This window comes from Rhinopithecus roxellana, chromosome 19, assembly GCF_007565055.1.
Source record: "Rhinopithecus roxellana isolate Shanxi Qingling chromosome 19, ASM756505v1, whole genome shotgun sequence".
NCBI lineage: Eukaryota > Metazoa > Chordata > Mammalia > Primates > Cercopithecidae > Rhinopithecus > Rhinopithecus roxellana.
The window spans coordinates 77,256,668-77,269,056 of record NC_044567.1 but is presented as its reverse complement, the minus strand read 5'-3'; the positions used below and the strand labels follow the sequence as shown (position 1 = coordinate 77,269,056).

Here is a 12,389-nt window from a genome sequence, read left to right as displayed (position 1 = left end):
TCTGCAGACCCACTTGGTTTGATGGTACTGTGTGGGACCATCTTCAACACTGACACCCTGTGGCAGTGAGAAGCAAAGGCAGCAGCCGGCTAAGCCTCCAGGCTCTCCCTGCTGGAACTAGAAAGTCCAAGTGGCCCCCTTATTCCCTCCCTTTTCGGTTTTGTTTTTTTGTTTTGTTTTGTGTTTGTTTGGTTGTTTTTGTTTTTATTTTCTTCAATACGGGAGTATCGCTCGGTTGCCCAGGCTGGAGTGCAATGGTGCGATCTCGGCTCACTGCAACCTCTGCGCCCCAGGTTCAAGCCATTCTCCTGCCTCAGCCTCCCCAGTAGCTGGGATTACAGGTGCACACCACCACGCCTGGCTCATTTTTCCCTTCCTTTTTGGATTCGCTGTGCTTCAAGGCACTGAGGCCATGAGGCAGGGTTTGCAGATACAAGATAACTACAGCCCTGATGCGGCTGATCCTGACACCGAAATGGCTGTGGATCCCCGAATGGGGCGGCTCTATACTCCTGTCTCTGAAACCTGCTTCCTAACTTCCCCAAATGCTCGATTCAGGGAAGGTGGATGATTTATATTAGACTCACATGATGAGAGAGCAGTAGCTCCACCTAGTGGAAACATTGAGTTTGAAAAGGTCATGTTGGGGGATGATGCTGTTTTGCAAAGTCAAGATAATTCATGTCCCTCCAGGAAGCCTTCTTTGATCTGAGTTATGCTTTCTCTTAACAATCTGTTTTCCCAGTCATAGGAGTTCATGCACAAATGTAATCTCTCACTTGTTTGTCTAAATAGCTTTCCTAATAAATTTGTGGAAGCCAGGGACAATGTTTTGTTCACTGCTGCATCCCCACTGCTTTGTATGTGGTGAAACCAAAGGGTAGTTTTTATACTTAATTTATAACACCAGACTCAGAAGAGGTCTGAGAAGAATGGGAAAATGTTTTCTCTCTGTTGTCTGATGCCACGATTTTTTCTAGCTAGTATCAGCAATTTGGAAGGCTACGCACCTCTCTCTATCTGAAAGTCTGAACTTCAGTTTTTGTTTTTGTTTCATTTGTGTTGTTTTTGAGACAGGGTCTGGCTCTGTCACCCAGGCTGGAGTGCAGTGCATGATCTTAACTAGCTGCAACCCTGCACCTCCCACGCTCAAGTGATCCTCCCACCTTAGACTCTCTGAGTCCACAGATTCAAGTAGCTGGGACTACAGGCACGTGCCAGTATAGTACACTGTTTTGTATTTTTTGTAGAAATGGGGTTTCACCATGTTGTCCAGGATATTTGCCAACTCTGGGGCTCAAGTGATTCGCCTGTCTCAGCCTCTCAAAGACCTGGGATTACAGGTGTGAGCTACCGCCCCCGGCCTGAATTTTAGTTTTGAAAGCAGGTAAAATAGGTTGCTGCCCTGAGCTAATGCACCCCCTGCCCTGGGCTGGTTGTTTATGCTATCGACACAGTGTTTTTTTCTTAGAAATTGTCCTTAAAGTTATAAAATGCAGCTGGGAGCGGTGGCTCACACCTGTAATCCCAGCACTTTAGAAGGCCGAGGTGCGTGGATCACGAGTTCAGGACTTCAAGACCAGCCTGGACAACATGGTGAAACCCTGTCTCTACTAAAAACACAAAAAATCAGCTGGGCATGGTGGTGGGCACCTGTAATCCCAGCTACTTGGGAGGCTGAGGCAGAGAATTCCTTGAATTCAGGAGGTGGAGTTTGAAGTGAGCCGAAATTGCGCAACTGCACTCTAGCCTGGGCAACACAGCAAGACTCCATCTAAAAAAAAAAAAGTTATAAAATGCAACCATTTGACATAATAAGAGCTTTCAGCAATGACACAGAAGGGTAGAGAAATGCATTTGGATATCATAAAATCACTTTTATTTTTACCACAACAACATTCCAGTGAACATTTCTTGACTGATTTGGGAGAAAAGATCTGGTTTTATGGTTTATGATTCCTCATGCCTTCTCTGAGGGTGAATATACACTTTTCCAAGGACAGGAAAAGAAGCTGAATCGTAAAATCATATGAACATTTTCACAAGAGGATTCCTCTTGAAACTTCAGGGAAATTGTTTGCAGACAGAGGAAAACATCCACTTATTGATGAAAAGGGAGAGTAAACATTGGAACTCTAACCTAGATGCCCATCTGGGTAAAAAAAAGAAAACTGGCAAATGTGAACTCACAGTTGATCACTCTGTGAAAAGGAATTCAGAGATGTTTGGAGTGCTTAACCTATGAGGCCAATTCCATGGGAAAACTCTACCTTCTACTTCACAGACAGAACACTGGGCTAGATAGGATGCTTGTCTGGCCCGAAGTGGAATTTCTTACCATCTGTATACTCCCCCAAGACCCACAACAGGTGGTTACTGAGTTGAAGCTTGTCACTGATCCTTAGTGATGTCAACAAGCTCAGCTCTGGGAGCTGGCACTCCAGAAGCCCAGGTCAGGGGAGCAAGGGAAAGTGGAGATGGGAACAGAGCTCTGACTCCTAGCCCGTATTTGATACTTACTCCCTTCAAAGTCCTGTCCCTGGACTACAAATTGAGTTCCCAGTTAGAAATCAGAAAACCATGAAATATGAGTTGCATTTCTAAGGTGTGCACCTGTAATCCCAGCTACTGGGGAGGCTGAGGCAGGTGAATCGCTTGAACCCGGGAGGCTGAAGCTGCAGTGAGCCGAGATTGCATCATTGCACTCCAGCCTAGATGACAGTTTTTGAGATGACTCCATCTCAAAAAGAGAAAAAAAAGCGGGGGAGAGAGATAGAGGGAAAGGTGAGCTTGTGGACATATTAGACACACAGGACATGGGACATGGGGCCTGAAACACTCTTTTACAGACAGAAGAACACAAAGGGTAAAGCAGCCTGCCATTCTGTTTCTTCCTTTCTCCTCTATCCCTTCTTCCCTCCCTGGGAAACCACAGTAGCAAAAGTCTCCTTCAATCAAATAGCTGTCAATTATATGAGTTGTACTTTTGTCTTCCTCAACAGCAAACTGGCTTTCCTCCTCTTTGTCCTCCTCTTTCTGTCTGTAGAGCAATTTCCTCCTGTCCACTTTGCAGGGCCGATAGCTCAGATACAGTGCTATGGTGATGACACCCACTCCAAGGGCAACGGTAATAACGACAAAGAGGGTAGAGCTGATTCTTTCATCCAGTCCTGTCCAAGCACAGAAGGCAGAGTTAGGAAGGTCTGAAAGTACGAGAATCACCCACCCCAGCCCACCAGGCCCACTTCTGAGTCTCATTCTTCCCAACCTAGTAGAATCTTTCTTATTTTCATCCTTGGATAAGACTCCCAAACCCCTGAGGGGTTTCCATCCTCGGCCTTACAGCAGGGCAGCAAAGGTTACCTTGAACAATGACAGCAATGTCTTTGCTGACAGAGCCCAGCTGGTTAGTGGCTGTGCAGCAGTAGGTTCCAGTGTGGTTCTGGGTTGCCTTCTGTGGCACTTCAAGGTCAAAGACCACCCCATTCCAGGTACACACCAAGGCTGGAGCTGGGTTTCCCTTTGGGACACAGGCAAGCATGTGTTCCATCCCTTCCAGTGAGGTCTGTTTGCCAGAGCATCGGGATTCCTCTAACCGTGGCTTGTCTGCAAAAACAGTTTCCCAAAGAGCTGAGTTCAGTGCACCACACACCCTCCCTAATTTCACCCACTGCTCCCTCTCCTCCCTTCACCCAAATGATGTACCCTCCATCCAACAGTTCTCCTTCCCAAGGGAGCACTAGCAACTCCCTGCTTTGAGCCAACTCTTCTTTCCCACCATCCTTATGGGCAGGGAGTCCCAGATGAAACCTAGGGTGTTCTTATGGATTCGGACTAAATGATAATGCTGCTCAAGCCACGGTGGTCCTGGGGCTCCTGCTTCTCATCTGTGCTTCTCAGTGGGTAAGGAGCTAGGTGATGGTGAACTCAGAGATTATGATTTTTCTACCTTTTTTTTTTCTTTTTTTGGAGACAAAGTCAGTCTCACTCTCTTGCCCAGGCTGGAGTACAGAGGCATGATCTTGGCTCATGCAACCTCTGCCTCTCGGGTTCAAGCAATTCTCATGCCTCAGCCTCTCCAATAGCTAGAATTACAGACGCATGTCACCATGACCAGCTAATTTTTCTATTTTCAGTAGAGATGGGTTTCACCATGATGGCGATGCTGCTCTCAACCTCCTTACCTCAGGTGATCCACCTGTCTCGGCCTCCCAAACTGTTGGGATTACAGGCGTGAGCCACCACACCCAGCCTATCCTGAGCCTTTGGAAGCAGACGCCAGAGATGCGAAGCCCAGCCTCTCCCCACTGGCCATGTGGAGGCTCTTGTTGGGTAGTCTCTCAGCCTGCAGGAGCCAGGGATCTGGCCCCAAGTGATGCCCCAACAGTGGGCCACTTCCCAGTACTGTCAGGAATATCCCAAGTCTAATTCAAAGTTGATTTTTACTAGCAATGAATGATGGACGTGGTCTCCATTGCTCAAGGCCCTGGGAAGATCTAGACTAGAGAAAAGGATCATCGGCTTCTACGCACACCTGTGGGCCTCAGTTCTTCCCTCTGGTCCCTGGTTGCCATGGTAACACTTTGTAAAGGTGTTTCCCCAGGGGTCCCTAGAGTCCTCTGAGTCACCATAACTCTGGGGTCAACAGAAGTGGAGAGGAGAGAGGAAACACTCCCTGCCCTAGCTGGTCCCACATGTTCCTAGCAATAACCTGTTTGAGGAACCTCGTCAGCCCTGTGCCCATCTGCGGAGTTCTGGAGTGATCCCCAGTTAGGGTCCCTGCCACCCTCATTCCTAAGGGAAGCTGGAGACTTCTTCCTTGGCCAAAAACCCACATCTAAGTCCCCAGTACTGGCTAAAAGGCCCTGTCATGGGGTGCTGTCTGTCCATCCCAGTTGACATTGGAGGAAGGATGGTGGGGGAGGCAGAAGCTACATGGAGCTCAGGGACCCTCCTCCATTCCCACCTGGCTCCTCCTCTTTGCTAGTGCTGGAAGGAGCATGGGGAAAGTGGTGTCTCCACCCTCCCTTGGCCCCAGCTTTCTCAGAGTTGGTATCATTGTTGACACCCCTCTTGGATCCTCCCACAGCCCTGCCTGGAGAACAGCCCACAGCCCAGTGCCCTCCCAGCAGATGATGAGTCTGGGCTGCTGGTCGGATAATGCTTCGGGAATGACGGCAGAAGAAGGAGGTCTGTCTTCTGCTCTGAAAGGGGGGAGATGGGAGGGCCCCAGCATTCACATCCTGGGCCACAAGGCTGTGGGTTTTCATTGCTGGTTGCCAACACCACAACCAACCACTTCTAGAAGCGTTTCCTTGTTTCCTTGCTTGTGTTTCTACAGCGTCAAGTGCTAGATGCTCTTAAACTTAGCGGGGGATGATTTCAGTGCCGGTGAGGATGTTCTTTCCTGCTCTCATCTCTGGGGGCATCTGATGCTTGTGACCTCCAGATGGTATTGAAATAGCCCCAACCCTGGGCACCAGGAGACAGGAGGCTCAGTCCTGGCCTTCTCTGCCTTCGCCTTGTCCTGCTGTGAGGTTTCTACAAGGCACCCCATGCCACTGGGCCATTCTCACCTGGGAATAGAGAAAGAACAATCTGCCCCTTATAGAAAGACAAAATGAGACAAAAGGCCCCTTGTGTTGCGGGCAGAATCTCTGCACTCAGAGGGATTTAGAAGCTGAAATAACTGGGTTGGTGGCTCGCGCCAGTGATCTCAGTATTTTGGGAGGCCAGGGAGGGTGGATCACCTAAAATCAAGAGTTTGAGACCAACCTGGCCAACATACTGAAATCTCGTCTCTACTAAAAAAGTACAAAACTTAGCCCGGCATAGTGGCGGGTGCCTGTAATCCCAGCTACTAGGGAGGCTGAGGCAGGAGAATCACTTGAACCCAGGAGGTGGAGGTTGCAATAAGGCAAGATTATGCTACTGCACTCCAGCCTGGGCAACAGAATGAGACTCCATCTCAAAAATAAAAATAAAATGAAGAAACTAAAATAACTAAATAACTGAGTAGTACCACACTACCTGCTCTGGAGAAAGGACTTTTTTTTTTTTCTTTTTTGAGATGGAGACTCGCTCTGTCGCACAGGCTGGAGTGCAGTGGCACGATCTTGGCTCACGGCAACCTCTGCCTCCTGGGTTCAAGTGAGTCTTCTGCCTCAGCCTCCCACTTTTACAGGCTCCTGCCACCACGCCCAGCTAATTTTTGTATTCTTAGGAGAGATGGAGTTTTGCCATGTTGGCCAGTCTGGTCTTGAACTCCTGACCTTAAGTGATCCACCCACCTCAGCCTCCCAAAGTGCTGGGATTACAGGTATGAGCCACCGTGCCCGGCCTGGAGAAAGGACTTTTAATGACACAATGTGGGAAGAGCAAGGTTGTGGAGATCTGCTGCCCTGGCTGAGGTAGCTCATGCAATCAGTCTCTCTCAGCCTCAGTGTCTTGACCTGTGAAATGGGATGATAATAATGCCTCCTACACAAGACAAGTGGCAGGTCTGACGTGAGAATGCACAGGCAGGCCCTTGGCAACTGGATAAGCTCTATACAGCTCTGGAAAGGAGGGGGAGAAAAAAGAGGAGGGGCTTCCACGGCTGGACAGGGCATCTTTCCGCCTGATGTGTTCTGAGTTCCAAAGATGGGAAAGACACTCAAACCTCCAAGAGCTCTTCTAACTTTGAGATTCTCTGATGGTTTCAGGGCTAGGGGAGGAAGCGCTTGTGGTCTGTGTCTGTCCCCGGGATTTCTGTTTCTTGGTTTGTATCTCTGCTGCAGGTCCAAGGAGCTGGGGCAATACCATGAGTCTGGGTTCTTCATCCCCAGGGACCTGGGGGAGCCCCCCCCCCTCCCCCCACAAGGCTCAGGGAAAGGGGAGAGCAAAGTGTGAGGTTGGTTCCCTCTAGTGGTCAGTGTTAGCACTGCATCCAGTTGCCTCAGGCGGGCCCAGGAGGAGTCAGCAAAAGTGGAATTCAGGACTGAATCCTGCCCAGAATCCCCACAATCTATTGGCTGTGTTTGGTGCCTTTTCACAACACACACATTCTCTCTGCTGGGTGGAGAGGAGACATGTGAGGAGGAGGAAAGGGATAGGATAGAGAGTGGGATGGGGTCGGTAGGGGTCTCAAGGACTGGCTATCCTGACATCCTTCCCCGTGTTCAGGTTGGCCACCATGGCATGCTGCCAGAGGACACCCACATGATCCTTAAAGAGTGGACAGGTTGGGTGGTATCTCTGGCTGACCCTCTGGGCACAACCTTCACAATGCTGGTAATAGTGGGAAGGGAAAGATGACAAGCCAGGGGCATGATCCCAGCATGTGTGGGAGGAGCTTCTAAATTAGCCATTAGCACAGGTACATCAGTGGCCCCATGTATAAACGTACAGAGAAACAGGTGGGGGCAACCAGCGAGAGATAAGGGGCCAGGGTATTAAAAGGGCCCACAAGAGACCAGCTCCAGGATCCCAAGTCCCGACTCCCCGAAACACTCGGAGTCCTGTGGACAGCCAACCTAGCTGCAATGGCTGCAGGTAAGTGCCCCTAAAATCCCTTGCAGCACGATGTGTCCCGAGGGGAGAGGCGGAGCCCTGTAGATGGGATGGGGGCATCTCAGCCCAGATATTTGGCCAATCTCAGAATGTTCCTGGTCCCTGGAGGGAGGGAGAAAAAAAAAAACAGCTCCTGGAGCAGGGAGAGTGCTGGCATCTTGCTCTCCATTCCCTCTGTTGCCCTCCGGTTTCTCCCCAGGCTCCTGGACATGCCTGATTCTGGCTATTGCCCTGCTCTGCCTGCCTTGGCTTCAAGAGGGCAGTGCCTTCCCAACCATTCCCTTATCATGGCTTTTTGACAACGCTATGCTCCGCGCCCATCGCCTGCACCAGCTGGCATTTGACATGTACCAGAAGTTTGTAAGCTGTTGGGGAATGGGTGCGCGTCAGGGGTGGCAAGAAGGGATGACTTTCCCCCGCTGGGAAGTCCTGGGAGGAGACTAAGGAGCTCAGGATTGTTTTCTGAAGCAGAAATGCAGGCAGATGAGCATACGCTGAGTGAGGTTCCCAGAAAAGTAACAATGGGAGCTGGTCTACAGGGTAGACCTTGGTAGGTGGTCCTTCTCCTAGGAAGAAGCCTGTATCTCAAAGGAACAGAAGTATTCATTCCTGCGGAACACCCAGACCTCCCTCTGCTTCTCAGAGTCTATTCAAACACCCTCCAACAGGAAAGAAACACAGCAGAAATCCGTGAGTGGATGCCTTCTCCCCCAGGTGGGGATGGGGGAGGCCTGTGGTCAGAGCCCTGGGCAGCACAGCCACTGCCAGTCCTTCCCCTGCAGAACCTAGAGCTGCTCTACATCTCTGTGCTGCTCATCCAGTCGTGGCTGGAGCCCGTGCAGTTCCTCGGGAGTGTGTTTGCCAACAGCCTGGTGTATGGTGCCTTGAACTGCAACGTCTATCACTACCTAAAGAACCTAGAGGAAGGCATCCAAACGCTGATGTGGGTGAGGATAACACCAGGGGTCCCCAATCCTGGAAACCCACTGGCTTCGAGGGCTGGGGGAGAGAAACTGCTGGCCTCTTTTTAGCAGTCAGGCTCTGACCTAAGAGAACTCACCTTATTCTTCATTTCCTCTCGTGTATCCTCCAGGCCTTTCTCTACACCCTGAAAGGGAGGGAGGAAAATGAATGAATGAGAGAGGGAGGGAACAGTGCCCAAGCGCTCAGTCTCTCCTTCTCTTCCTTCACTTTGCAGAGGCTGGACGATGGCAGCCCCCGGACTGGGCAGATCTTCAAGCAGACCTACAGCAAGTTTGACATAAACTCGCACAACGATGACGCACTGCTCAAGAACTACAGGCTGCTCCACTGCTTCAGCAAGGACATGGACAAGGTCAAGACATTCCTGCGCACAGTGCAGTGCCTCTCTGTGGAGGGCAGCTGTGGCTTCTAGCTGTCTGGGTGGCATCCCTGTGACCCCTCCCCATTGCCACTCCTGGCCATGGAAGGTGCCACTCCAGTGTCCACCAGCCTTGTCCTAATAAAATTAAGTTGTATCATTTTGTCTGACTAGGTGTCCTTCTATAATGTTATGGGGAGGAGGGTGGTGATATGGAGCAAGGGGCAGGTTGGGAAGACGACCTGTAGGGCCTGCAGGGTCTATTGGGAACCAGGCTGAAGTGCAGTGGCACGATCTTAGCTCACTGCAACCTCTGCCTCCTGGGTTCAAGCGATTCTCCTGCCTCAGTCTCCTGAATAGTTGGAATCCAGGCATGCGCGACCAGGCTCAGCTAAGTTTTGTATTTTTGGTAGTGACGGGGTTTCACCATATTGGCCAAGCTGGTCTCCAACTCCTGACCTCAGGTGATCCGCCCAACTTGGCCTCCCAAATTGCTGGGATTACAGGCATGAGCCATGGCGCCCTTCCCTGTCCTGTCATTTTAAAATAATTATACCAGCAGGAGGACATCCAGACACAGCATGGGCGACCTGGCCACGCCCAGCTGGGTGGACATTTGACTTCTTTGCTTAGCACTGTCCTCTCATGCGCTGGATCCACTCAGTAGACGCTTGTTGAATTCCTGGGCCTGGGGCAGCTGCCTCGTCCCATCACCTTCTGGCTTATTCTCTCCCTCCATATCTTACCTATTTACCTCATGGGAATGTTTTGAATTCAAAATTTCTATTTTACTGTTATATATTTACTTGTTTGCTATTATGTCTGCCGCCAGTAGATTGTCAGCTCCAAAAGAGAAAGGACCATGTGTTTTGTTTATCTAGATATGCCCATCTGCCTGGTACAATCTCTGGCAAATGTTATAGGCAACAACTACTTGTGGAATCGGTGAATGCACGAATAGAAGAATGAGTGAAAGAATGAATAGACGAAAGGCAGAAATTCAGCCTCAGGCCGGGCACAGTGACTCACGCCTGTAATCCCAGTATTTTGGAATGCCGAGGCGGGTGGATCACAGGGTCAGGAGTTCAAGACCATCCAGGCTAACACGGTGAAAACACACCTCTAAAAATACAAAATATTAACCGGGCGTGCTGGCAGACAGCCTATAGTCCCACCTACTCGGGAGGCTAAGGCAGGAGAATGGCATGAACCCGGGGTGAGTGGAGCTTGCAGTGAGCTGAGATCGTGCCACTGCACTCCAGTCTGGGTAACAGAGCAAGACTCTGTCTCAAAAAAAAAAAAAAAAAAGAAAGAAAGAAAAGAAATCTCCAGCCTCAAAGAGCTTACAGTCTGGTAAGAGGAACAAAATGTCTACCAATAGCCACAGGACAGGTCAAAGGAAGGAGAGGCTATTTCCAGCTGAGAACACCCTGTCAGGAAAGCACCCCAGACTTCCTACAACTACTAGACACATCTCGATGCTTTTCACTTCTCTATCAATGGATTGTCTCCCTGGAGAATCATCCCCAAAGTGAAATTACTTAGCACGTCCGGTTAGGTAGATCGTTATGCACTTCTTGGTTGTTCAGAGATCATCAACCAGTGCAAACAATACCCCATCAACACACAACAGTGCCTGCCCCTCTCCTCCCCAAGCCTTCCGAGGCCCTTTCTCTGTGCCTGAACCACTCCCCTCCCCCGTGCCTGAACCCCCCGGCCATATCATGTGGCAAGCTTAAGGGTCCAACGAGATACAGGAAGTGAAACACGATGCACACTGAAACGTGCAATACAAATATGCAGCATGATGTGCCTCGGTTCACTAAACCGAGCTACGCTGGGTGGTTGTTTTCTACCACTTTCCTTAATGCCTATGGACACCTCATTCTGCTGCTGAATTCCTTGTGTTCAATTCCCCCCATCTTCATGGAACATCTTCTGTGCAGGGACTTGACCCCTGTCCTGCTAGCTTTGCACCGAGGCAAGCTCTGTCTATGCCTAGTAGTGCCACCATCTTTACCAGATGAGGTTTCTAAAGATCTTGGCATGGAAGGAAAGCCTGAGGGCCTTGGATAGGCATCACTTAGGAACTGGGAGAGCTCCAGGCAAGCCACCTGATCTCTTTGAGCCTCAGTATCCTCACTCACATCCCTATGGTTCAGTAGAGTGCCAAGCACATGGTGAACACGCAGAAGTATTGATAATCTTCCTCACCTCCCCTAGGAGAACCCTTGGGAATCCCCACATAATATTCCCTGAAGACCTTAATCCAATGAGCTGAGTAATTGACTCGGTACCAAACTCAGAGAAAGGACATTAGAAGCCAAAAGAAGGTAGAGTATGTCCCAGTACGATAACCAGCCTCTGATCTCAAGGAAGAAAGAACAGAGCTGCAGGTGGGAAGTGTGCGCCGCAAATCACCAAAGTGGGAGTGGAAGGAGCACCCACCAGTCCCTCAGAGGCCATCCCTAAGACCCGGTGAGTATGGCTTCGAAAAATGTGATTGTCCTCAACCCCACAGTCTTGAACCTAACAGGAGATCTCAAAGCCTGAAAGACACCACTTTAGGATCAACAGCAGATCTGCGACTTTCCACAGCAGGCACACAGAACCCTAGAGTTAGTCAAGGTTGAACATAGGAAGGGCTTCCAAACACACAGAGAAATTCATTAATCCTAAATTATAAAGGGAGGTTCTTTAAAAGAACCAAAATGATTGTGAGATTATCCTAAGCTTTTTGTCTTGTTTTGTTTTGTTTTGTTTTTGATACAGAGTCTCACTCTGTCACCAAGGCTGGAGTGCAGTGGTGTGATCTCAGCTCACTGCAACCTCCATGTTGCGGGTTCAAGCAATTCCCTGCCTCAGCCTCCTGAGTAGCTGGGATTGCAGGCGCCTGCCACCATGCCCGGCTAATTTTTGTATGTTTAGTAGAGTCGGGATTTCACCATCTTGGCCAGGATGGTCTTGAACTGCTGACCTCATAATCCACCCACCTCGGCCTCCCAAAGTGGAGGGATTACAGGTGTGAGGCACTGCGTCTGGCCTATCCTGAGCCTTTTGAGGCTGAAACCAGAGATGCGAAGCCCAGTCTCTCCCCACTGGCCATGCAGAGGCTCTTGTTGGGTAGTCTCTCAGCCTGCAGGAGCCAGGGATCTGGCCCCAAGTGATGCCCCAACAGTGGGCCACTTCCCAGTACTGTCAGGAAAATCTCAAGTCTAATTCAAAGTTGATTTTTTACTAGCAATGAATGATGGATGTGGTCTCCATTGCTCAAGGCCCTGGGAAGATCTGGACTAGAGAAAAGGATCACTGACTTCTACCCACACCTGTGGGCCTCAGTTCTTTCCTCTGGTTCATAGTTGCCATGGTAACCCTTTGTAAAGTTGTTTCCCCAGGGTTTCCTGGAGTCCTCTGAGTCACCGTAACTCTGGGGTCAAAGAAGTGGAGAGGCGAGAGGAGACACTCCTTGCCCTGGCTGGTCCCAGGTGTTCCTGGC

At 50.0% G+C, this 12,389-nt stretch overlaps 1 protein-coding gene across 1 annotated transcript; it reads left to right on the top strand.

Moving 5' to 3' along the window:
* The first annotated feature begins 7,523 nt into the window (after nt 1-7,523).
* On the top strand, nt 7,524-8,947 carry LOC104675500 (somatotropin-like). Its single transcript, XM_030923216.1, has 4 exons — nt 7,524-7,533; nt 8,126-8,241; nt 8,334-8,498; nt 8,750-8,947. The coding sequence occupies exons 1-4, from the start codon at nt 7,524-7,526 to the stop codon at nt 8,945-8,947; spliced, it is 489 nt and encodes a 162-aa protein (XP_030779076.1).
* The last annotated feature ends 3,442 nt before the right edge of the window (nt 8,948-12,389 follow it).